The sequence below is a fragment of the Myodes glareolus genome, chromosome 5 (genome assembly GCF_982192425.1).
Source record: "Myodes glareolus chromosome 5, mMyoGla1.1, whole genome shotgun sequence".
Lineage (NCBI taxonomy): Eukaryota > Metazoa > Chordata > Mammalia > Rodentia > Cricetidae > Myodes > Myodes glareolus.
This window is the reverse complement of record NC_142030.1, coordinates 67,683,308-67,710,452: the sequence shown is the minus strand read 5'-3', so window position 1 is coordinate 67,710,452 and position 27,145 is coordinate 67,683,308. Positions and strand designations below refer to the sequence as shown.

The following is a 27,145-nucleotide window of genomic DNA, read 5'->3' as shown; positions in this document are numbered from 1 at the left end:
TCAGCTTGCCCATTCTTTTATGTATTTCTAACCTTTAACAAAATTACATGTATGTGTGTTTTTTAGGGTTTCTATTGCTGTGAAGAGACTACGATCAAGGCAACTATTATAAGAGAATTTAATTTGGAGCTTGTTTACTGTTTCAGAGGGTTAGTCCACTATTCTCATGGTGGGTAGTGTGACAGTGGGCAGGGAAGCAAGATGCTAGAGCAGTAACTGGGAGCTTTACATCCTGGTTTACGGGTAGCAGGCAGAGAGAGAGAGAGAGAGACAGAGACAGACAGGTACACAGATAGACACACACTAGGCCTGGTGTGGGCTTTTGGAACTTCAAAGCCCACCCCATGTGATGCACTTCCTCCAACAAGGCCAAACCTCCTAATCCTCCTTTCTCAGACATTTCCGCTTCCTATTTACTAAACATCAAAATATATAAGCCTATGGGAGCCAGTCTCATTAAAACCACCACAATGTGCCAATCTTTCTAAGTTTCTACAGTGCCCCTCAGGGGCATAGTAGGGCATTGGATGCTGTAGTTATAGGTGGTGAACTTACCAACTTGGGCACTGGAAATCAAACTTTATTTACCACAGAATCATCTCTCTAGACTCTAGTTCTTTCTTCTCGGTGGTCCACAATTTTACAACATTTCCCATTCTATCTAAATATCTTTCTTTAACAGTTCTCCTAAAGCTAGTCTTCTGGCATTGGGTTCTTGCTGATTATGTGTCTCTTTTACAATTATAGCTGAAGGGTATTTTTTCTTTTTTGAAAGTTCTTTATGTGTAAGGATGTTTTGCTTGCATGTATGTCTGTGCATTGCTCGCATCCAGTGCCTGTGGAGTCCAGCATTGGGCTTTGGAACCCCCTGGAACTGGAGTTAGAGGTAGAGGTGGTTGGGAGCCTCCATGTGGGTTTTGGGAACTGAACCCAGGTCCTCTGCAAGAGCAGCCAGCACTCTCAGCCACTGAGCCTCTCTCTAGCTTCCAAAGAATATTTTCAGTGGATATAGAAATTTGGGTTAATGTTTGTTTGTTTTTGTGATGAACTTGGAGCCTTGCACATAATGGACAAGTACTCTATTACAGAGCTATGGCCATAGATTTTGCTTGTTTGTTTTTGTTTTTCTTCACATTTGAGATTGTATCATCTTGCTACTTTCTAGGCTACATAGTTTCAAACTAGAAAAGAATCTTCAGTGATTTGAAGCAGCATTCTCTAGTAAGTGTGAGTTCATTATTTAAGTGATCTCATCCATATCTATAGTTAGGGTGTGTGTGTGTGTGTGCGCACGCACATGTGTGCTGGTTTGTATGGAGGCACATGATAACAAATGTGTTGCCACCAGTCTAGCTCTTTCATGTGAGTTCTGGGGATCAAACTTAGGTCCTCATGCTTGTCTAGCAAGTGATTTACCAACTGAGCCATCCTTCCGCCCTTGTCTTGACTTTTTTTATTTTAAACTTTGCATCTATTCATCTATTTGGGGGATGTGGTGTACTTGTGTGAATGTGTGTGCGCCCTATTGTGCATGTGGAGGTCAGAGGACAACTTGGCTTTCTCCTATTATGTAGAATCCTGGGACTGAACTCAGGTCATCAGACTTGGTAATAAGTGCTTTTAGCAGCTGAGCTATCATCACCACCCCCCTCGAGTGCTGGTTTTAATTACCATGAATGTTGGTGCCTTCACCCCAAGATCGTCTCTGAGCTTCAGATTTATGCATCAAAGTGCTTCATTGTACCTTTTAAATTTAGTTACTCAGGAAACTTGCTTCTGAGTATGCATGGCAACTATCCCGTTCTCAAGCTTAAAGCCTTTGTTTTCTCCTTCTGCTGTATCTAAGCAGTTTTAGGCACCATGGCTTCCATCTGTGAACCACATCTTTAAGTACATCTGCTCTTTCTTTGTCTCTGCTGCTGTCATTGTACTCCAGCCAATGTGATCCTACTCCTGACTGTTTCTCGTTTTTTCTCTCTGAATAATTACCCCTCTTCCCAAGCAGTGGTGGTTATCTTTAAAAAATGGAAGTCAGACCATATGACTTCCCTGCTTAGGGCAGTTCACCGGATTTCCTTTTGTAATTGGAATATGCTTGCTCTGGCAGCCTCAGGCATCCTCAGCAGTGGCCACACTTTTCATTCTCAACACATCAGGTTCTTCCCTTTCTGCTTCAGTGGTTTTGCCTCTGAGGCTTTCCCTACCCCATCAAGGATGCTGCTAAGATTCTTACTCCTGGCAGAGCTTGTCACTTTCTTTTAAGTAGTACACATCTTTGCTTCAAAGTATTACATTTGTAAACAATAACAATGCTACTCTTTCAATTGTTTTTGAAAAGTCATTTTAAATAAAAATGTTATTAATACTTACAATAAATTTGATAGTTTAGAATTAATAATCATTGTTAAGAGTTCTCGGTTTTAATACAGTAAGTGATAATTATAGCCCAACAATCAAAAGGTTTTTGGAGTCTCAAGTTATTTTAGTTTTTATTATGATAAAATGTGAATGACATCAAGTTTGCCATAAATAACCATTTTCCACTGTGCAATTCTATAACATTAAATTTATTCACAGTTTTAGGCATCTATATAAAAGAAAAATCAAGATATTTTATATCATTGGAATTATAAAATATTTGTCCTTTTGTGTCTGGCTTCTTGTGATGCTTTCAAAAGATATATATGTTGTAACATATATCAAATTTTATTCCTTTTGTTGCTTAATAGTATTTCACTGTATATACATATCACATTTTGCTTATGCATTTATTTTTTCTATAGTGTCAGAACACTATAAAAGTACTGATGACTTGAGTAGATTTACTGATTGAATAGTTAATCTTATGATAGATTCTACATATGAACAGAACATGTATTATAGGGATACTCTCCCAGAAAAGTTTTAGAATCCTCAGAAAGAGAAATTCTACCTGGTATTTGAAATTCTGAGTCATTATTTGAAGTAGCTTTTCATCATTTAATTCTTGCTTTTCCATGATATGGATACAGTAGCTTTGTAAAGGTTAGTTGCATTGAAAACATAGGCTTTAGTTTTTAAACTGTTGTTGATAATAGACATCAAATTCAGTCTTTCTCTTTCAATGTTACTGACAACTTGTATTTTTACATATTATTTATATAATATGTGAGTATTTAGGTACTGCTTTCCTCTAATTTTACTATGTTACTTTTATTGACCTAAAATAACTGGTATGTAGTAGGTGCTTAATAATCAATGCAGTGGGCATTCCCAACTGAACAGTTAATAGCACTGTTTTATATTACTACTATGTTTGGTGCTGTAGTTGAGATTTTTTTGGGAAAGGATCTGTAGTACAGGCTAGCTTTGAACTTGAAATTCCTGTCTCCACCTAGCCAAGATTTGGTGTTACAGATATGTGCCACCACCTTCTCTGAATTATTTTTGTAGATTGTACTGCTTAGTTATCTATCACTTACTTTATTAGTTTGTGTCTCATAAATCACTCTGATTTTTAAGGTCTTAAATCTTAGGTAACCTTTCCCTTTATACTTAAAATTAGACTTTTGCCTTTCCAGGTTTCAGCATTCACAGTTTTCAACCCTGTGGACTGTGCTTTTTACCTGTTTTGAGCCACACAGGCCATTTGTTAGGGAAGGTGGTTGGTTAGTTACTCTCTGCTTCTGCCTGGGCTCATGAGTCACACTGTAACTATTTCTTTGACTTCGGATTGTGGTTTCTTGAACTAACTAGAGTGATGTAAAGATGAGTCTTGTTAGGCGTTTCCTGTCTTTTCAAAATGTGTTTGGTGTTGTACTGGAAACAGGCTTTCTCCAAGGAAACACCGAACAGGTTCACCTCATTATCCCTGGGACTGTAACTCTGTACCTACTGATCTTGGCTGATTTTGTTATTAACTGTTACTGTTGTGACTTGAAATAGCCCGTGTATCATTCTCACCCCCCTCCCTGAGTTTTTGGAGTAGCTCCACCCTTACTCGGGTCTCCACCCCTGTGGGCTGAACTTGCCCTTTGTTCCCTCTGGCCACTGAGTGTGTGAGTAAATGTCCCACGTGTGTGGATTGCTGGCCAAGGTGGTATTTTAAGGCTCCTCTGTTCAGAACAGTTTAACTTTCATACTGCTTGGCCAAAGGCATGGTCCTGGGGCCTGTTCAGCTGCCTCCAGCCAGTTACTGCAGAGACCAGGACACCTTGCTGCCCTGCTCAGGCAGGGATGCCTCAGCGTTGCCTGTGGCCCATGTGACAGGTATGTTCAGAGATGAGGGCTGGGATGGGGTGGAGGTAGATAACACAGTAATGAAAAGTGGATTAATCTCCTTTTACATCCATTGTAGTCAGTGAAGGTTTATATGGTTTGTTTGCTTGGTTTAGTTTTGGGGGACAGTATTTCACAATGTAACTTTGGCTGGCCTAGAACTCTGAGAGCTCTGCCTGCCTCTGTAATGCTGGGAGTGAAGGTGTGCGCCACTACACTCAGCCTTGTTTGTTTGAGATGGGGGTCGCTGTCTTGATAGCTGACCTGGAACTTGCTATGTAGACTAGGCTGATCTCAGACTCACAAAGGTTAGCCTGCTTCTGCTTCCTGAGAGCTAAGAATAAAGGCATATACCACCATACTCAGCAGACTAGACTTTTAACCAATACTTACTGGAAGAGCAGAAATAATATGTAAAATGATGTTAGATGTATATATCTTGATTGAAAAACTTAAGCTGAATTGAAAACTGTCAAATAATATATCCAACTAAAATAGTTTTAAAGAGGTATTAAAAATTACTAGCTTCTTAGACATATACAATCAAAGTAGAACAATGTTAAGCAGTATAGAGTAATGAAAACACTGAGAAAATAATAACTATCTGGCAATTTTATAATGAAAATGATAAAAAATTCCTGACTGTTTTAATATTGAAAATGTGTTTTATAAGCTAAATATTAAATATCCACATTTCCTCTGAATTTAAATTTGTATTTCAGTTTTATTATTTTGGATTTTAAGTATGTTGCTGGTGTGTGTTTGTGTGTGTGTGTGTGTTGTTCTACAGTAGAAAAGATAAAGATTATTTCTTTTTGGTTATCAATATTTCTGCTCCCTGGGTATTTTACACAAGTAAAGTTTGGGGCCCTTAACTGGTTTCTTTCCTCAATCTACCTCTATATTAGTGGGTTAAATGAAAGAATTAGTTAATGTGCTAAGTTTACCAGCTTGCATTGTTCAGAAGTTAGGCATTCTAGCCCACACACTGACATTGAAGTGGGTGCAGTACCTCTGACTCATGGGGCTTGCCTGCCTTAACTAGTGGCAGATATGGCATAGACTGGACCTTGATGTCGGAGGCTCCAGTGTCCTCCACCCACAGGCTTAGGTTCCCTTTTGCTTTGTTCTTTAGTTTACTCTCTTATTTCATTAAATATCGCTCCCCAGCCTTCCAGCTAAGATCGTTTCTTAACTCTGTGCTTAATCCTGGCCTCAGAAAGAATAGGACGTTTTTGTTTGAAGATATTTTCCTTTTGTTTGGTCTAAGTGGATAGGCTGTATTTTCTGTGGATATCCTGTGCGGGCTGATTGGACAGGAACTCAGAACAAGAACAAAAGAGTGAGTGGGAAGAAAGAAGGAAGGAAGGAAGATTTGTAAAAGCCGGAGACGGGAGACGGGAGGGCTTGCTCGGAACGGAAAGACTGTCTCCTTGGCTTGGGTTTCTTCTAGGCCGTTTCCCTTGGGCACTGCATTTACCTTGTGCTTGCTTGTTACTTCACTTAAGGCTATATACCATTGGTTGACTGTTACTAAATTTATTAAATTTTTTAAGTTTTTTTTTTTTTTGGTGTGTGTTGATTATATTTAACCCCCTCCTCTAACTCTTCCCATAGTTTTAAAATGTACACAGAATTTTTCTGTGAACTTCATTCTTTTTTCTTTTGTCAAATAAAATGGTTTTGAAGATAATAACTTGCCTTTAATAGCCCTCTTTTGGGCCCAGAGTTCTTCCCAGAGTAGATGAAGCATGTCTGAATATTTCCTTGTGTTGACAGTCAGCAGTACAGAAATATTGTTCATCACATTTAAAAGACATCCAGTGTAAAGTGAGCTATGTCCTGTTTAGAGGGTTTGTTGCTCCCTCCCTCCAATAGCACCTGCTGTGAGTTTGCAGGCTACATGATGTTTCCTTCAAAAAGCCTTTTGCTGTGTTGGTTTGGAGACAGGGTCTTGCTATATTGTGCAAACTCATCTAATGTGGGACTTAAGATTCTTCTGCCTCAGCCTCTGTAATACTGGGGTTGCAGCCATGTGCCACATGCCTGATTTTTAAAAAAAAGTTTCTTTAAAAAAGCCTCTTATTTAGGAGCACTTTTGGGTCTGGGGAGAAGGGCTTTTGTTGTTCATTATTCAATGAATGAATAAGAAAAATTTTGTCTTCAAAACATTGCACCTGGAAGAGTTAGGTAATATACATGCATATCATAAGCAAGTAAATTGTGTGATGTGTTTTGTAGACCAAACTGGGCGACTAAATCAGGAAAGGAAGCTTGGGGTACGTTAGAGTGTTATTAGGAGTGATGAACTTTAACATCGGACCATCAGGACCTGTTAGCCTCAGAGGATTACGCTTGAGAAAAATATGGAGCAAAACATTTTAGGCAGAAGAAAAGGCCAGTAAGGGAAAAGGCAGGGATGTGTACCTGTCTTGTTTAAGCAGTAATAGGGAGGGTAGTGGTTAGCATTGAAATAAGACTAGGGGAGAAAATATGCAGGAGCTAGAAAGGGGCACTCCTTACTGTAGCCAAAGATTGGGGTTCAAATGCCAGCACCAGGTGGCTGCACACAACTGTAATTCCAGCTCCAGTGGGTCTGATATACTCTTCCCACCTCCGTAGGCACCTACACACAAGTGCAGACAGACAGACAGACACACACAATTTTAAAAAATCTTTTAAAAAGCTGTGTGTGATAGTGCACACTTTCAATCCCAGCAGTGGGGAAGAAGAGAGAGGTGGACCTCTGTGTGTTCAAAACCAATCAGGGCTACGTAGTGATACCCTGTCTAAAAAGAAAATAAAAAATGAAGACGAATTAGGCAAATTAAACTGTGAGGGACCTGAAAGGCCCTTTAGGGATTTGATTCTTACTCTAAAATTGGAACCAATGAAGGATTTTAAACATAAAGTAACAAAATCTGGCTTTTTTTAAGCTTTCAAAGGAACAAGTATAGACACACAGAAATCAGTAGCCTAGTGAAGGAATGTTAGCAGAAGTGAAAAGGTAGGTAAGAAATGGATAGATTTTGGATGTTTTAAAATTTTTACATTAATTTGTATGTGTGTGCACACATATACATTCACATGTGAGGGTCGGGACAGTTTAAAGAGTCGGTTCTCCTATCATGTGCATGGAACCAGGTTGTCAAGCTTAGCAGCAGGCAGCGTTACCATTAAGCCATCTCTGGACTCGGGTGTTCTGTGAGAGTTAGAGCAGAGGCACGAATCATTAGAGTTTGTAGCCAGAGCACCTGAAAAGATAGAATTGCCATTGAGTGAGGCAGGGAATTTTGGCACAAGAAGTGGGTATGGCTGGAGAGCAGCTTTGCTTGGTAAATTCCAGCAGCATCATTGGTGATTTCTGGCCTTTGTGTTTGTGGCACAATACCAGTTGAATGTTTGCTCAGATTAGTTTTACAGATCTTAACTTTGAAGATGCTGAGTTTCATAAAATAAGGTAGGCGTGTGCTACTTGCTACTTTTGTCATCATTGTGTTGAAGTTGGTTTTATTGTCTTCTAAAGACTACAGAAAATCAAGTTCTAAATATTACTTAATGGGTACCTTTGGTTTGTGTTTTTTGTTTTTTTGGTTTTGAGTCAGGAGTCTCATTATGTATGCTATAGCTCTGAACAACCTTGAACCCATAGAGATCTGCCTGCTTCTGCCTTCCCAATACTGAGATTAAAGGTGTGTCCACTACACTCATGGTTAGTGTATTTTAAGATACATTTCATTGTTTTCTGTCACTTATGTTTTGTGTAAGCTGGGCATCGTGCACTTAGCAGCTGTTAAGTATAGATTATAAAACCTTTAGGGAGAAAGTATGATCATTATCCATAAGAAGTACATTGTGAGTTTGATTCCCGGAACCCATTGCTTTAAAAGCTGAGCATGGTGGCATACTTGTAATTCCAGTGTTGGGGAGCCAGGAGGCTAATGTACTTGGTGAACCTTAGGCCAGTGAGACACCTATTTTAAAAAGAAGACGGATGGCCCGGCAGCGGTGGCACACACCTTTAACCCAGCACTTGGGAGGCAGAGACAGGTGGATCTCAGTGTGTTCGAGGGCAGCCTGGTCTACAAGAGCTAGTTCCAGGACTGGCTCCAAAGCTACAGAGAAACCCTGTCTCATAAAACCAAAAAAGAAAGAAAGAAAGAAAAACAAAAAGAAGGGGGATGGCTCATGATTCCCGAGGAATAACTGAGACGCTGTCCTCGTCTCCATGTCCACACAAAAGAATGGTGGGAAAAGCCACTGCAGGTGTAATGAATTATACGAGAAAAGGCCCAAATGTGGAAGGCAACACCAGTAAAGCTTCAAGTGTAAGGTGTGGTATGGGGAGAGGGGCAGAGAAGTAGGTTCACCTCGCTCATGAAAGGGCTTGAAAGCCAGGAATGAGGAGACTCCAGTTTGATGATGAATTCTTAAAGGGGCTTAAGAGTGATATGGTCCAATTTTTGTCTTAAATAGATGACTTTGCCAGCTGTGTGGAGGATGGAGTTGAGGGAGACAAGACTGGAGGCAGTGGTCCAGGTGAGATCTGTTGGTCTGAATGAAGGTGTTGAAGGAGAGGTGAAGAGGAATGTCTTGAAACAACATGACCAAAAGATTCAAAGCTTTTCCCCTCTTCAAAATGACTAAACCAATTTTGAATTTAAAAAAAAATTAGGAAAGAGATGTAAGAGAAAAATGTTACAGGACATGGACAGATAGATCAGTTTGCCTTGGCAAATGGCGCTTTACACAGGCCCTTAGATCAAAATCGCTATAAGGAAGTTTTGGGTTTGTTTGTTTTCCTTATTTGTCTTATTTGTTTGTTTTGTATAACTAAACTAGGGTATGTGAATCAGGTAATTTTCAACAAACATGGTATAGATAGGAATAGATTCGAAAACTATAAAACCTTGAGAAGAAACAGATCTTACAAGGCTAGGGCTGGTGTGGATAAGTGAAACTCACAAGTGCATTCATTGGTGGTATTTTCTAGAACCTCGATTAAGTTTACAAAAATTTGATGCCCAGGAAAAGAGATTATAGTTTTAAAAGAAATTAAGGCTGTGAACAACTGTAAGCTATTATAACATAAAAAGATGTTTCTTTCTTTACTGTTTTTGAGAGAAGTCTGACTCTGTAGTCTAGGCTGGTGTCAGATACCTCCTGAGTGATGGATTACAGGTATGAGCTTACCATGCTTGACTCAAACGTGGTTTTGTTTATCAGAGAACTTGAGCATTTATCTTGCTAGAAGCATGGTGTCTGTATTTGTTATTTGTAAACAGAAACAAATTTTCCCAATGGTTTCTTTTCTGTGAAGGCATAAAGGAAGCACCTAGTTTAGAAGAGTTGTTAATTTTACCATTCATATTTCTGATCCTTTCTGTAATAACTGGGTTTGAAGGACACTCCTGTAATCCTAGCACTTTTGTGTAGGGGCAGGGGGCGGGGGTAGATGGCAGAAGGATCAGGAGTTCAAGGTTACCCTTTACTTCGTAGCAAGTTTGAGACTGAGGCCATTTAAGACCCTGACTCAACTCCACCTCCAAAAAGCTGCAAGTCATTACTACAGCAAAATGTCACATTAGTACTTGTAAAGCTAGCAAGTACTTGTTGGTAAGCTGTGGTCCTCATTTTCAGACAAGTGCACCTTTGTTATTCCTTTAGGCCTGATTTAGGTGACTGCATGTAAATCAGAACTAAAGTCTCATGCTGTGGTCTTTCCTCTAACTACAGTATTACAGTTGCAACAAGTCGATTGCTGCCGTAAGCCCCAGTAATTCAGCACCTTTGCTCACTCTCTTGTGTACGTTGTTTTTTGAGATAGTCTCAGGTAGCCCAGGCTGACTTTAAATTCCCTGTCCAGTGAAGGAGACCTGGAGCTAACTCTGAACAGTTCTCAGCATGAGTCCGCAGCTCAAATGCTGCCCCTGCACTGAGCTGAGCTCTTGCTGTTTCACTCACTGGACTTCTTTCCCTTTTTATGTCTTTCAGAAGTTTTGCACCGCCCCTATGGCTGTGATGCTGAATCTCAGGCACTGAATGAAGCCATCAGGTGGAGCTCCAAGGAGAACTTGCTGGGAGCCACTGAGAGTGACCCTAATCTCTTTGTTGCACTTTATGACTTCGTGGCAAGTGGTGATAACACACTCAGTATCACTAAAGGTGAGAATTCTCTGAATTGTGCTTCACAGCTTTCTCTGGTGGCTGAGAAATGAAGCCTTCTGCCACTGCCACCCTTCACATGATTTGTGACCAGGCACTTCCGCTGCCTTCTCTCTTTTACCTCTTTCTGGACTGCTGCCTCAGAAACAATCAGCTCTATTTTCAGGATTTATTAAGAAGAAAATGTGTTAAAACGACTCAAGAAAAGATGCATGTTTTTAAAACTTTGTACTTTAAAACACCCTAGCTTCCACCTGTTTCCTGATTCCACTGAATGGTGACTGAGACCAGCTGCAGTGCAGAGCGCCCACTGGTACTCCAGTGCTCCGCGTGGGCTGACTGCCTTCTGAGGACTGTTAGAGTTCACCGTGAGATCAGGAGCTTGCACCCAGAATCTCAGCCAGCCGTCTCACTTGAGCGCAAGACTGTTTAGTTTGCATCGTTTTCCGTTTTTGGAGCAAGACTTTCTGTAGAAAGTAGACCAGACCTGCGGGGCAGTGGTGGCGCACACCTTTAATCCCAGCACTCAGGAGGCAGAGACAGGTGGATCTCTGTGAGTTTGAGGTCAGCCTGGACTACAGAGCGAGTTCCAGGACAGGCTACAGAGAAATCCTATCTTGAAACCCCCCCCCCCCAAAAAAAAAGAGAAAGAGAAAGTAGTGCAGTGCTTTCATCAAACCCCTGTCTGTGTTGACTGGTGGAGAACTGTTAGGGAGGGTCTATCTCCTGCTGTAATATCTTTAGAGAGTAAATAAGATTCTTTCAGTGGCCAGTTCTTATTAAAGGAGACACTAGAACATGACCAGATAAAATCACCAATTATTTTTTGAACACCAATGAAAATGGCGGAACTTTTATGAGAAAGAGTAAGAGTGGGGACGATCTCATTCATTTCACACATGGATTGGGTTAGGCTAGTCTGCCTGCACTGTTTTTTGGTGGGGATGAGGGTGGTAGGCTGTAAAGCCTCCCATGGTGAGGAAATGTATTTCAAAATAATATTTAAATGAAATTATAACAAGCTATTATTTCTCAAACAGATACCTTTGAGTTATAAGGTTCAGAATGAAGCATTTAGTGGAAATGATGATACTAAGTCAGGCCAGTAAGCTTTCCCTGACTGTGAGGAAATATTTCTATAACTATTCACTAACTTTGGAACCCCATGCAAGCTAGTCGTGTGCTCTAGTGAAGGACTACCACCCCAGAGTCAACATAGCAATTTTTAAGTGCCATCAAATTCACTTAAGCAGAATTCCATAAAACCGAGTTTGTTAACAAAAACATTTTTTACATGTATTTAATCTGTGTATATGACAGCCTCTTGCCTGACTTTCTGCATGTGTACCACATGTGTGCCTGGTGCCCCATGAAGGTCTCAAGAGTGGTTGCATCTCATGGAACTGGAGTTGTGGATGGTTGTAAGACACCATGTGGGTGCTGGGAATCTAGCCCAGGTCCTCTGTGATGAGCCATCTCTCCAGCTCCCAAACTGAGTTTCTCAGACTGGGGTATAGGTGTGTTCAGACACTGTACATGAACACAGATCAGAGGCCCAGAGAATGCAGGCCCTCTTATGGTCAGCATGAGATTTTGGTTTATTGGGGGCATATGTTGGAACAGGTATGCATGTGGAGATTATAGTTATTTACATAAAGTTTGAGGCTAAAACAAAGGACTTCCAAGCCATGTCTGTCGTGTGGTCGTCCTTTACATGGCAGTGTTGTTCTCTTTGTACCTGTTTGCAAAATAGTGATTAAGAACTTAATTAGCTAGGTAAAATTTTCTCATCAGTATTTTCCAAGATAGTTCATTTACCAAGGAAACACTGATAAAATCTTCTTAATTTCTCAGTTACTAGTTATAGAGCCATTAGTATTCTGCTCAAGGACTGGGATTCCCTTTATCTCATGATTGACAGTGGTTTTTCTTTAAAAACCTAATACCTAATTTTTATATCAGTTTCTTACTACTAAAAAGATATGTAAGTTGTACACATACGAGTTCCTACACAGACTTCTGAGTTTTGTTGTGTTGTTGTTATTAATGAGGCAGGGTCTCTTGTAACCCAAGCTTGATCTTGATGCAAAGCTGCTAGCCTTGAACACCTAATCCTCCTGTCTTCACATTCCAAGTGTTGGAATTAAAGATCTTTGACACTATGTCTGCCTTTTTATATTTTAAAGGAGAAGAAACTCTACTTTAATTATAGTTACTCTTTTGAAAGTGATGGTTGGCTTGAATTAAATAAAATTTTGGGGCTGGAAACATGGCTTAATGGTTTATGAACACTTCTACAGAGGACCCTGGTTCAATTCCTGGCACCTTGTGGTAAATCATAAATTCTGATAAACTCTTCTAGCCTTTTCAGGTACCATACACATACATGGTGCACAGACATACACACAGGTAAAACATTCATACACATCAAATAAAAATAATGTGCTTCACAAAAAATATTTTTGTGTTGGATATGTGGCTTTTGTTTGAAATTCTAGGATTTTGAGATACTGAAGCAAAACATTGTTGGCCAGAGCGGGCTACAGAATGAGACTCTGTCTTTAAATCAAAATTTTGTAGAAAACAATATTGTGTGCATATAAAGCAGGAGGATGGCTTGAACCCAGGGGACAGATGCTGTTTATCCTGAATGACAGAGTTATGTCTTCCCATATCAAAAATAAAAAGAACGTTCTAAGATTTCTGTACTGGCAGGTTCAGTGTCTGCTTCCCTGCACATTTCCATGGTAGTCAAGATTTCCAGAGTAGGAATTCTAATAAAAAGAGGAGGAGAAAAAAGGCAAAGCCCTAGGGGTTTTAACTTTATCCTGATTATGATGACCTATATTAAGCGGTTCTATGAATTTCCCTAGAAAGGTCCTTTAAAAAAAAAAGGATTTATTTATTTATTATGTATACAATATTCTCAATATTCTGTCTGCATGTATGCCTGCAGTTCAGAAGAGGGCACCAGATCTCTTTACAAATGGTTGTGAGGCACTATGCGGTTGCTGGGAATTGAACTCAGGACCTTTGGAAGAGCAGCAGGCAGTGCTCTTAACCACTGAGCCATCTCTCCAGCTCGCAAGTTCCTTTGTTTTGTACATATAGCTACTGTGCATCTGCACATTTGTGAATATCCACTGCCATACCAGACATTCATATCTTATTATCTGTATACAGTGTATAATATGTACGCATATATGAGTTCCTACACAGACCTCTGAGTGGTTTCTCTCATACCAGGTGTCTCAGGTGAAATGGTAGGGGCTAATAGGACTCCAGTTATAGTAAACATAATTTTATGGTATGGTAAGCATAATGTAAGCTAAGGAGAAAGATAGATGGCTACCATGATAAGTCTGAATTTCCCATCACCACCAGTTTTGGCTTGGGTATCTTCTGGGCCCTGTACTGTAGATTGTTTGGCTTCTTTCTGCTCTCTGGAGCTAACAGATGTGAACTCTGTAGAAAACTTTGTATCTCTTAGAAATAAGAACCTCAAGTACTACAGTCCTTAGATGAACATCTGTGTTACCATTGCTATCTGTTACTCTATCAGTTTTGACAAAGAAGCTTCTAGTCTATGTTGCAAGTGTATATTGCATGGGACAAAGTGTATATTGAAGTTTTAATCAAGAGAGTGAAGCTGATACAAAGATTCACCAAGTGATTTAGATTTGGGGTTCCAACTTTATAGTTATTTTCTGTTTCCACAGACTAATTTTAGAGGAATGGGAAAGAATGATTCATTTTTTTATGGGAAACAGGAAGAAACCGAGAAAATGGAACTTTGAAACCTTGAGTTCTGGAAACACTTGTGCCTTAAGAGTCTTCACCACCCTCCCATCCTCTAAACAGTTCTTGTGCTGAAACCTCTTTGTTGGGTCTGGAGTCTCAAGAGGTTGGGGCGGGAAATATTTGCTTACATTGAAGGCTTTGTTGCTTTGACATCATCTGAAAATACAAGTAATTTTTTATTTCAGACATCTTGTTCCTAAGCTTTTGTTATCATTAACACTGAATCATATGTGTATGTGTGTATATACAAACATACATACATATATATACACACATACATACATATATATCTCTTAAGTGAAAGTAAATTTTACTTTTTTTTTTTTTGAAGAGTGAGTACTATCTAGGTGTTAGTACATGTCTATAATCCAGAATTCAGAAGACTGAGGAAGGGTCATGAGCCCAAGTCCAGCAGTCTAGGCTACGTGAAACTGTCTTAAAAGAAGGGGTAGGTGGGTGGGCTTGGTAGATGGTTCAGTGGTTAAGAGCACTTACTGCTCCTTCAGAGGATCAAAGTTCGGTTCTCAGTATTTGTATTAAATAACTCAGAGTTGTTGGTTACTCCAGTCCCAGGGGATCCAGCACCCCTTTCTGGACACACACACACACACACACACACACACACACACGAGCACTGTCATTTTCTAGCTATTGGAGTAAACTTTCTATACTAACTTAGCACAGTACGTAGTTTCTGTAAGACAATTTAAGTGACACATAATCCTTTAAAAACCTATACTGTCTGAAACCATTTCTTGTTATGTTCATGTGATTTAAGCCACAGAGTGGAAACTAATCAGGATATTGGTAAGCAAGCACCACGGTTCTTGGTTCATTTTTCAGTGAGGTTGAAGTTTTAAACTCCTCTGCTCAGTCTTAAAGAGCCTTAATGTTTTCCCTTTCATTCTGTGATAACTTCTTGGCTAGGTGAAAAACTACGAGTCCTTGGTTACAACCAGAATGGAGAGTGGAGTGAAGTTCGTTCCAAGAATGGACAGGGTTGGGTTCCAAGCAACTACATTACTCCAGTGAACAGCCTGGAGAAGCATTCCTGGTACCATGGACCTGTGTCCCGCAGCGCGGCGGAATATCTCCTCAGCAGCCTTATCAATGGCAGTTTCTTGGTTCGAGAGAGTGAGAGCAGCCCTGGGCAGCTGTCGATCTCACTCAGGTATGAGGGACGTGTATATCACTACAGGATCAATACCACCACAGACAGCAAGGTAAGACATGTCAGCAGCCACCTGTACATGTGGACTAGCTGTTGAGTAGAAATGTATTGAACGGGGTTAAAGGAGAAAATCATTTCTATGTCTGATGTAAAATAAAATATTGCCTAATTGTGTGAATTTGGGTTGTTAGCATGTTAGAGAGTCCATCTTTCAAACCAACTTGCTAATAAGGATAAAATTGTAGATAATTAATAGTTTAAGGGTTAGCCATATTTGAAGGCGAGGAATGAAGAGGTGTGTACATGTTAGCTGTTTTCATCAGCACAAATACACACCAAGTGCTTAGAAACAAAAGTTAGAAATCAGGAAGTTCACAGAGTAAAGGTTGCTTCTCATTAGTGTATGTTAATATAAATAGATCACCCAGCCACTTAGAAACTCAATCTCAGTAGAGTAGATGTGTTAGGCTGGAACTGTTTAGGGCTGGAGAGATGGCTCTGATATCAAGAGTACTGGCTACTCTGCAGAGGACCTAGGTTCAGTTTACAACACCCACCCGATAACTCACCATCTATAACCCCAGTTCTGAGCATCCCTCTTCTGGCCTCCACTGGCACTAGGTATACATTCAGTACACAAATGTGAGCAAAACACTCATACACACAAAATAATAAAGTAATAGTAATTAAAATTTAAAATAAAAATGGAATATAAATTATAAGACCCGAACTTACATCAGGTTTTGTAAGGTTAATTTAGGTTGAGCCCCCTTTCCTCCTTCTGTATGACATACACAGTAGCAGGGAAGCATGAGCCATGGGGCAAGCAGAACTGCTTTGCTTTCTAGGGGCACTATTCATTAGCTTGGAGACTTTACCTGAGTCTCAGTTTGCCTGGTGTTGGTGGTGATGGTTGGTGATTTAGGCAGGGTCTCTTTGTGTACCACCATATGGACTGGAACTTGCAATGTAGACCATGCTGAATTTGAGCTGTAGCAGCCATTCTGTTTCTGTCTTCAGAGTCCTGGGATTACAGGTGTGCACCACACCTGGTTTTCCTTTGTCTACTACTATTATTTTTTTCAACTTTGCTTACTTTTCAGTTTTTTAAATGATGTATAATGTGTTGTGTGTCTGTGGGTGGGTGTTTGTGCTTGTGGGTACAATAACCACACAGGCCAGAAGAGGACTTCAGAGTCTCCTGAAACTGAAGTTGTATGCTGGAGTCTCATGGGTGCCTGAGACTGAATGCCAGTCCTCTTCAAGAGCAGTATACACTGTTTACCACTAAGCTATCACTTCCATCTCCTCCTTGCCTGTTATTAAACCTCATTTTTTAGGATTATTGTAAAGATTAAATGAAGCAATTTTTGTAAAGTTTAATAGCTGATACAACATAGGAAATATATTACCAGTTTTCTTTCTCTTTTTGTACCATTACACAAGCATAGTGTATTGTCTATGGCCCAAGTGAATGGAATCAAAGTTTGTAATGTTTTTGTTTGTTTGTTTGTTTTGGCTTTTGGTTTTTACAAGACAGTGTTTGTCTGTAGCTTTGGAGCCTGTCCTGGAACTAGCTCTTGTAGACCAGGCTGGCCTCGAACTCACAGAGATCCGCCTGCCTCTGCCTTCCGACTGCTGGGATTAAAGACCTGTGCCACCACTGCCCGGCATTGTAATGTAAGGAAAGATCCAGTAGTTATTAGTTGTTTGCTTTTATTTGTCTCTATGATAAATACCAGAGAGAAATAGTTAACAGACATTTATTTTGACTCATGGTTTCAAAGAGTTCAGTCTGTTTGCAGTGACTTTTTCCAATATTTTCAGGCGGTGGTCAGGAGAACATCATGGTGGGGTCACGTGGTAGAACAGAACTGCTCACCTCATAGCTACTAAAAAGGGAGCAGAGAGAAGCAGCTTACTGATTGGACCTACCAGCTGAAGACCAGCAAGCCCTTCAGCATAAGTCTTTTGTGGGACACTGTACATCTACAACCTAACACAAACACAACAGTAATGATCACACATATGTGCCAGACTTATGCAAGAAAATTGATTCACAGCCACAGTATTTGTGGTAACACCAAACCGGAAGGTCCCAAACAATGTAACTGATTAATAAATGGTCATATATTATTAAAATAGAATCTCCTACAGAAGCAGAAATGAACATGATGTTCAGTACACAAGTTCCTAGGAAGCGGTGACCTCATGGCTCCCTGTATCATCATGTTATTTGTTTCTGTAGTATCTGAAGCTACGCTCTGTTTCTAAGCAGACCTAAGTAGCTGCTACAGAGACCCTATATAGCCTCAAGCCTAAGATACCTGTTTTCTATCCCTTTATAGAGAATTTTTCTGACTTTCCTATAGATGAGTTTCATACACATAAAGTGGATTGACAGAGTAATATTTTCCAGAGAATTGTATGGAGAGGAGTGTGGGAGTGGTCGCTAATAGGAATGGGTTTTTTGTGGGAAATGATAAAAGTACTTCGATGGAGTTGGATAGTGGTGATTTGTAGTATGAGGGCCGGCTTGTTGGGGTATCTGTTCCCGCCCGGTACCCCACAGCCGGCAAGTCCCAGAGAAAATCAATCACACAGAGATCTTTATAAGTTATAAAGCTGATTGGCCCCTTTGGTCAGGCTACTTATTAGCTCTTATAACTTATGTTACCCCATTATCCTTATCTACGTTAGCACATGGCTCAGTACCTTTTCCAGCGGGGCAGCTTACATCTTTCCTTTCCGGTGATCTGGGCAGAACTGCTGAGGGAGCTTCCTGCTTTCCAGAATACTCCCAGTCTCTTTGCTCCACCTCTACTTCCTGTCTGGCTTTCCCGCCTATACTGCCTGCCTGGCCAATCAACGTTTTATTAAAATATGATTGACAGAATACAGACAATTCTCCCACACCAGTGATTGATTAGTGAGCCCGGTAAATGTACTGAAAGGTATGGAATGGTATACTGTAATACTGATTTTATAGCATGTGAATAATAGTTTAATAAAGAGAACCGACACTAGATAACACACATTGCATGACTTCTGTACGCCGTGCAGTTCAGACAGAGCTAGTCCCATATGCTGCAAGTGTATATAGTGGAAACCTTTGCAGGCAAGGATTCTGGGTGCTGGTGGTGTTATAGTTCTTGTGTGAGGAGTTTATTTTGTGAAAGATCACTAGTTCTCCACTTACGAATTATGTACATTTTTATATACAATAAGCACCTTTTTGTTTTAAACAGTGGTTTATTGTTGAAACAGTAGCTTGGGCATGATGGCACACACTCTAATCCCAGCACTCATGAAGCTGAAGCAGGAAAATCACAAGTTTGAGACCAAACTGGGTTATATAGAGGGACTCTGTGTAAATTAATCAGTCAGTTAATTAAAAACAAACAAATCATATTCTCTTAGAAGACAAAGCCAGCCTGGTGGTGGTGATGCACGCCTTTAATCCCAGCCCTTGAGAGGCAGAGACGCAGGCAGTTCTGAGTTTGAGGCCAGCCTGGTCTCCAGAGCGATTTCCAGGACAACCAGAGCTGCACAGAGAAACCCTGTCTCGAAAAAAGATACAGCCAAAGACTATCTTATTTTATACTTCTTATTAATTATCACAAATTAACAAGCATCTTGTTAATAACTCGGAAATCCAATAATATCTTTTTCTTAATGGCCTAGACATTTAAAAGGGGTGTTGTAAAAATAAAATTTATAATTAATTATATGATAATTAAATAAATATTAAACCCATATAACTTCCTAATTTCAAAATTAGTGGCTGTCAGTTTATGTTCCCCATGGATTATAAATCCTCCTTTATAGCTTGGAAGCAGATCCTGATTGCCTATTTTAATCGCTTCTCAGGTTGAGTTGCACAATCTCTTCTTTTGTGGTAGTGTGTTGCTCTAGCACAGGCTGACCTGGAACTCCTAATACTTTCCCTCCGGCATTTTCTGAGTGCTGAATTACACAGTCTATAGTCCTAATGCTTAGAAATATTCTAAGGACAAGTTTGCCTGGTGTACCTGCAGCTGTGTTGGACATTTTCCTTGCCCTGAGTACTAACATTTACATTTACTGTCTTAGCTCTGATAACCTGGAGTGCTAGTAGCACTAGCACACACCACCTGGGACCCCTGTGCCTTGTAGGTGGAGACAGAAGTGTCAGAAATTCAAGACCAGCCTGGGCTACAGAATGGAGACCCTGTCTCAAAACAACAACAAAAACCAGACCAGGTGTGGTAGTGCACACCTGGAGGTAGAGGCAGGTAGATTTCTATGAGTTCAAGGACATAGTTAAGACCTATCTCAGAAAACAAGCAGATATCACGTCTGTAGGCCAGTGAAATGTATGCTTTTAAAAATAGTTCCTTTTCTGGATTTGTTGAGTCTCCTTTTCTCCGTAGGTGTATGTGACTGCTGAGAGCCGCTTTAGCACGTTGGCAGAGCTTGTTCACCACCACTCTACAGTCGCCGATGGGCTAGTGACCACACTACACTACCCGGCACCCAAGTGTAACAAGCCAACCGTCTATGGTGTGTCCCCTATCCATGACAAATGGGAAATGGAACGAACAGATATTACCATGAAGCACAAACTTGGGGGCGGTCAGTATGGAGAGGTTTATGTTGGTGTCTGGAAGAAATACAGCCTTACAGTTGCTGTGAAAACACTGAAGGTGGGTTGCTGAGAGTTAAGTTTCCAGGCATGTTTGTGTGTGTGCTGAATCACTTGGAAAGATCTGTGTGCCCTTCTTCAACTTTGGAACACTTTCCACCCACTGGTGCCAAACACTTCAGCAAATGGTGGTGATTAACCCTAGTGCCGTTGCTGACAGTGCAGGGGCAGATTATTCCCTGCAGAACAACCCACGTGCGGGGAAGGCTTGTCTCTGGAGGCTGTTGATAGAGATCGTGTTGGGATTTAGAAGCAAATTATAAGTTCTGCTGAGAACAGCCCCTGCTGAACAGAATTCTCCATGCGATCATAAGCTCCCTATTTTGGTCTCTATCCCCCTGCCTTTTGTTTCTCCCTTATGCCTCCTTACAATTGAGGCACCCTTTTTTAAAGTAAAAATGTTCAGCTTGGTCTTCAAGTCATGATCCTCTGCCTCAGCCTCTAACTGCTAAGCTTACAGGTATGCACTACCATGTCCTGCTAATCACTTCTTGTTTTTAAATTCATAAACGTTCTTTTTCTGACTCTACTGTCCCTTTTTTAAGCACCCTGGTATAAAATCACAGAGTTGTCAGTCATTCAGTACCCTGGTGTATCATTCATGTGAGCTATTCTCATGAGTAATAGTCAGCTCAGCCGTGTTTACTAGCATATCCTGAGTGTGAAGGGAGCAGTGAGGCCATGCACATGTGCTTTGTTCTTTAAGAATCCCAGGATCAGGGGCTGGTGAAATGGCTCAGCGGTTAAGAGCACTGACTGCTCTTCCAGAGGACCCAGGTTCAATTCCTAGCACCCACATGGCAGCTCACAACTGTCTGAAAATCCAGTTCCAGGGAATCTGACACTTTCACACCAATGAACATAAAATAAAGATAAATAAATCATTAAAAAATTAAAAAAAAATAAAAAGAATCCCAGGATCGGGCTGGAGAGATGGCTGAGAGGTTAAGAGCACTCACTACTCTTCCAGAGGTCCTGAGTTCAATTCCCAGCAACCACATGGTGGCTCACAACCGTCTATGATGAAATCTGGTGCCCTCATCTGGTGTGCAGGCATACATGCAGGCAGAATGCTGTATACATAATAAATAAATAAATAAATAAATAAATAAATAAATAAATAAATAAATAAATCTTTTTTTTTTAAAAAAAAAATCCCAGGATCTAATCAGAAGGTCAAACACTAACCTGCCAGAAAACTGAATCTCAGCCCTCTGCTGTGGTGAGTTGTAAGATGAGGCTGTTGAATTTTGCTTGCCCTGTTTATTTTCATTTTTATTCCAATGTCTGTCATTGGATAAGTTCAAAGACAGTATTCTTAGTTATTCTTCTGTAGAACATATTAGGTTGTATGTAGTAAGATTAACTTAAGATAATATGCTAGAATACTCAAATGTGATCCCTTTTACATAAAAAAAATACTTTTATGTGTATGAGTGTTTTTGTCTACATTTAAAGTTCACCGCATAGGTGCAGTGTTCAGGGAGGCCAGAAGAGGGCATCAGAGTCCCTGTAACTACAGATGGTTTGAACTGCCATGTGGATCCTGGGGACCAAACCTAGGTCTTCTGCAAGAGCAACAAGTGCTCTTAACTACTGAGTCATCTCTCCAGCCAGCCACCTTTTACTTTAATGCCTCAAGTAGGCTTTGAATTGACTTAAATGAATAAGTCTTTCTTTCTTACCTACTTTACCTTTAACAGGAAGATACCATGGAGGTAGAAGAGTTCCTGAAAGAAGCAGCAGTGATGAAGGAAATCAAGCATCCTAACTTAGTACAACTGTTAGGTAAGAACCCCAAACCATAGATTTCCTCAGATCCACACTCCCATCCCAGCCCTTTGTTGTATTCAGATCATGTTTTTGCAGATTGTTCTGTTTTGTTTTAGCACCATGGTGGAAATGCTAGTTGTAAATTGACTGCATTAAATCCTGTCAAGAGCTGGGGATGCAGACCGGGAGTAGAGCTAGTAAGCATCAAGTCTTAGACTTAGTACTGCAAACACATACACATATGCAGGCATATGCGCACACAGGCACATGCGCACACAGGCACATCACTTCTCCTTTTATTAGTAGACTTCTTAAAACAAAAAACAGTGGCTCAAGTTGATGGCTTTTAAAAAAAAACTTTATTTTTCACTGTATTTTATATGTGTATATGTTTTGTATGGTTATATACATCTGCAGTGCCCAAGGAAATAAGAAGAGGACATTGGATCTCCTGGAACTGGAGTTCTTAACCACTGAACCAACTCTCCAGCCCCTTTAAATTTTCTTTACTCAGTTAAAGTGTTTGGGTGTTTTGCTTATATGTGTGTCTATGTACCATATGTGTTCCATGTGCCTTGTGCCTTTGGAGGCCAGAGGGAGGGCATTGGATCCCCTAGAACTAGAGTTATAGATAGTTGTGAGCTGCCATGTGGATTCTGGGAATCAAACCCCAGTCCTCTGAAAGATCAACCAGTGCTCTTAACTGCCTGGTCATCTCTCCAGCCACAGATTGATTGCATTGTGTAAACATGTCCAATTTGTAGTTTTCCCAGATTCAAAGTTCACAAGCCTTCAAGATGGCATCAAAAATTGTCATGAACTGTTAGGAGACATTAAACAAAGAATCACTGGAAAAAGTGAATTAAAATTTGTGACTGATCAGTTTATTCAAGCAAGAAATGCATATGCTGCAATGGGCTAGTTTCTTACTTGTTTGGGCTACAAAGGAGCCTTTGAGTAAACATTTTTGCTTTTTAAAAATCAGGCCTTTTCTGTTCTTGTTTTGTTTTCCAAGACAGGGTTTCTCTGTGTAGCACTGGCTGTCCTGGAACTCACCCTGTAGGCCAGACTGGCCTTCAACTCACAGAGATCTGCCTCGCAAGTGTTAGGATTAAAGGCATGCGCCACCACTGCCCAGCTTAACTTTTTTTCTTTTCCTTTTTTTTTTTTTTTGAATGTTCAAATTAAACTAAGCTATGCCAAAAGAAAGACAATTAATATGGAATCTGCCATTTATTAGTGAAATTCTTGACTATGAAGATAGTTTTTTTTACAAAGTAGTTAGAAGCAAGTGAGCATCAGCATAGGCCTAAGTTCTGTTACTTTAAATTAATGTGGTTTGCACCCAGTTGAAGGGGAGTGGACACATACAGAGCTCTAGAAATGTTGGTCTTGCTCCTTTTTGGGTTAAGGTAAGAAATTGCTTTTGCTTCACAGGCAGATGCTGAAAAGGTCTGTGAAGCTGCAGAGGACAACATGGTGGAACAGATTTACCAGCCAGTGTAAGATGTGTTGTATTTATTTCATAGAATGTGATGAAGATTGTCAATTGTTCTTGGTCAGGTGTGTGTACCCTGGAGCCGCCGTTCTACATTGTGACTGAATACATGCCGTACGGGAATCTGCTGGATTATCTCCGGGAATGCAACCGCGAGGAGGTGACAGCAGTTGTTCTGCTTTACATGGCGACTCAGATCTCTTCTGCCATGGAGTATTTGGAGAAGAAGAACTTCATTCATAGGTGTGTGAAGCTGACTATTGCGATGACTAACCACAGAGCTGTCTTGCTTGACGTGAAGGAAGAGAGTTGGCAGACCATTTCATACACAGGCTTCCTCTGTTTCGGTCTCAAACCAGAAAGCTGTTTCATTTAACACTTCACCCAAGATCCTTTTGTTCCACCTAGTGGCCAAATTTTTGAAGTGCCATTCTGTCTTAGGAAAATATTTTAAAGCCTTCAGGGAGGGGTCTTTTGCTCCCCCTTGAAATCTATCCCATTATATTTAAAAAGGAATTCATTTTGTCCAACGTCTTTTTTCTGCCTCTTTGTGGGTACTCAATGAGTGGTAGAAATTAGTGAGTTTCCATACTGGTGATTATCATATATCATAAAGTATGACAATGTTAGTTAGCATCTCCTTATCAACTCTGCCTGTAACACACAGAACCAAGACTAGCGTGTTGACACCCATCTTTCTCACCATCAGCTGGAATAATGCAGGGCTCTTTCCCATAGAGATCTTGCTGCACGGAACTGCTTAGTGGGCGAAAACCATGTGGTGAAGGTTGCTGACTTTGGTTTAAGTAGACTGATGACCGGAGACACCTACACTGCTCACGCTGGAGCCAAATTCCCTATTAAATGGACGGCACCTGAGAGTCTGGCCTATAATACCTTTTCAATCAAATCTGACGTCTGGGGTAAGGTTGATACAATTTCTTACATGTATTTTATTTAACATTAGCCATGACTGGCCTGGTAGTTACTATATAGTCTAGGCCAAAACTTGGGATAGTTCTTCAGCCTCAGCCTCCTGAGTGAGGACCATAAGCCACCATGCCCAGCTAATTCCCTTAGTTCTTCAGAGCTCTTATGATTCTCAAATAACAAAAGGATATTAAGAAGGGTGGTAGAAATAATTGAGAAAATATAAACACCTATAATACCATCACTCAGAAACCTGAGATAGGAGATCTGGGAGTTTGGAGTGAGGCCAGCTTGAGCTACATAGGGATGGGGTATAGTTTAGTGGTAGAGTACTTGCCTAGTTGGTACAAGACCCTGGGCCGTTCCCCAGCATAGGGGTTGGGTAGAAGAATCAATCAAAAAACGTATTACAGTTGGGACATGGTAGCAGATGCCTGTACTTTAGCACACTGGATGCTTAGATGCTCAAATCCTTTGACACCTACCTGGACAATATGACAAGACTATGTGAACAGCAGCCAGATAGCTTGACATGGTGGTGAGGGCTCTGATCTCAGCACTTAGGAGACTGAAGGAGTATGAGCACAAATTGGAGTACAGGCCAGCCTGTGCTCTCTGTATAGTAAGTTCTAGGTCAGGCTGCGTTCTCTGTATAGTAAGTTCTAGGTCAGCCTGTGCTCTCTGTATAGTAAGTTCTAGGTCAGGCTGCGTTCTCTGTATAGTAAGTTCTAGGTCAGCCTGTGCTCTCTGTATAGTAAGTTCTAGGTCAGGCTGCGTTCTCTGTATAGTAAGTTCTAGGTCAGGCTGCGTTCTCTGTATAGTAAGTTCTAGGTCAGGCTGCGTTCTCTGTATAGTAAGTTCTAGGTCAGGCTGCGTTCTCTGTATAGTAAGTTCTAGGTCAGGCTGCGTTCTCTGTATAGTAAGTTCTAGGTCAGGCTGCGTTCTCTGTATAGTAAGTTCTAGGTCAGCCTGTGCTCTCTGTATAGTAAGTTCTAGGTCAGCCTGAACTGTGTAAGAGCCTGTTTTTAAGGGGGGAAAACCAAAACCAAAACCCCTATGCCTTGAAAGAGGGTCCAGTCCAGACCTCACACTGCACTGGATCTGTGCCAGTCCTTCCTCTCTAAAGCTTCCTTCTTTTCCTGTGAGCTTCTGCTTATTTCCAGAATTCTGGCATGGGGAATGCTCTGTGTAAGGACGGTCTGAGAATGTTTCATTTAATTTTGTCCTTATCCTGGATCTAATTTCTACTGCCCTGAGAAGTAGAATGACTAACTAGAGACTCAGTAGACCAAATTAGTATAGAAAATTGGAATTGGGACCAATAAAAAAATATATTTTTTAAATCCCTTTACACAGCTTTTGGAGTACTGTTGTGGGAAATTGCTACATATGGGATGTCACCATATCCAGGTATTGACCTATCTCAAGTCTATGACCTACTGGAGAAAGGATATCGAATGGAACAGCCTGAGGGATGCCCCCCTAAAGTATATGAACTTATGAGAGCATGTAAGTGTTTTGCATATTTGAACTTTGAAAAAGAACCAGCAACAAGGTAGTTAATGAAATCTGCACCATTTTTGCTCTCAGTCTTGATAGACTGGACCTAGTCTCATTAACAGTTAAAGAGCTTGTCATTGACAGGGCCAGTTGGCACAATGCGTGATGTACCATTGAGTCTTACTGGAATCCCAAGAATAGCTGTCTGTGGCCCATATACAGAGCCATTTCTGTATATTTAATAAGGCAGTGAGAAGTTGAGTTTGCATAAAATATTAGGAGGATGGCTGCTTTCAGCTAGATGTGAATGATTACTTAAGACTGATTGTTAAAGTAACCTCTAATGGACTGGGAGGTGGCTCATTGTGTAAGAGCACTTGCTTTGCACGCATGAGGACTTGAGTTCAAATTCCTAGTACTCATGTGAAAAGCCTGTCTCCACTGCACATGCCTGTAACCCCAGCATCAGGGATCTCAAGAGGTCCCAGGAGCTCACTGGCCAGCAAGCATACTTAGCTGAAGTGGCAAGCTTCTGATTCAGTGAGAGACCCTATGTCAAGGCACTAAAGCAAATAACAGTAGAGAAAGATATCCTGTGGTTTTTTGTTGTTTTTTTTTTTCTGGCTTCCACAAAGGTTACATGTGGGTGTCTAAGTGCAAACTCCCATGCGTTTTCTAGACACATAAAAACCAGAAAGCAATCTCTTATGAATGTGAACAAAAGCATCAGACTGCTTGAGGATGCAAACTTAGGAACTGAGTAGTAAACAAGAGTGTGCTTGTGTTCATGCACTACTGCATTATTTTCTCATTGGGCGTTTGTGGTCGTGCTACCCTTCATCAAGTGTGAACTCTAATCTTTCTGATAGCTTGTTAAATTTCTGGATTATACACTCAATTTTTAGGAACCTGGGTGTGTTTTGTGTTTGGTTGGTTGGTTTTTGGTTGATTTTTAAAGACAGCATCTCATCATGAAGCCCGTCTGGCCTGGAGCTCACGGTGTCCAGCAGACTGGCCTTGATCTCAATAGAGATCTACCTGTCTCTGCCTTCTCAGTGTTAGGATTAAGGGTGTGGTACTACCATGCCTAATCAGTTATTTTTTAAATTATTTATTATTATTTATTTATGAGGTGTGCTGCAGTATTAGTGTGGGAGTCTCTGTATAAATTCTCTCATTCCACAATGTGAACCCAGGGATTGAACTCAGGTTGTCAGACTTGGTGGTGAGCACTTATACCACTGAGCCATCTTACTAGTTCGCTTTTCTAACAGTGGAAAACTTGCCATTTTCTAAACATTCTTCCGACCTTTTCCTCATTTTTGTGAAAGTAGTTGTAATGGGGACCAGCACCAAGGAGTGGGCA

General features: G+C 40.6%; 1 protein-coding gene across 10 annotated transcripts in view; it reads left to right on the top strand.

Annotated features, from left to right (window-relative positions):
* Abl2 (ABL proto-oncogene 2, non-receptor tyrosine kinase) overlaps positions 1 to 27,145 on the top strand; it is a 93,428-nt gene that overhangs the window by 54,501 nt on the left and 11,782 nt on the right. For 4 of the 10 annotated variants that reach the window (XM_087906384.1, XM_087906385.1, XM_087906391.1 and 1 more), the window contains exons 2-9: positions 8,734 to 8,796; positions 10,252 to 10,422; positions 15,151 to 15,446; positions 19,807 to 20,079; positions 21,782 to 21,866; positions 23,415 to 23,592; positions 24,088 to 24,272; positions 25,636 to 25,788. In XM_087906384.1, coding sequence (XP_087762510.1) covers positions 8,734 to 8,796; positions 10,252 to 10,422; positions 15,151 to 15,446; positions 19,807 to 20,079; positions 21,782 to 21,866; positions 23,415 to 23,592; positions 24,088 to 24,272; positions 25,636 to 25,788 — 1,404 coding nt within the window. Of the gene's footprint in view, positions 1 to 4,081; positions 4,249 to 8,733; positions 8,797 to 10,251; positions 10,423 to 15,150; positions 15,447 to 19,806; positions 20,080 to 21,781; positions 21,867 to 23,414; positions 23,593 to 24,087; positions 24,273 to 25,635; positions 25,789 to 27,145 lie in introns of those variants that run through there. The other 6 variants (XM_087906388.1, XM_087906389.1, XM_087906394.1 and 3 more) reach the window with 3 other exon arrangements.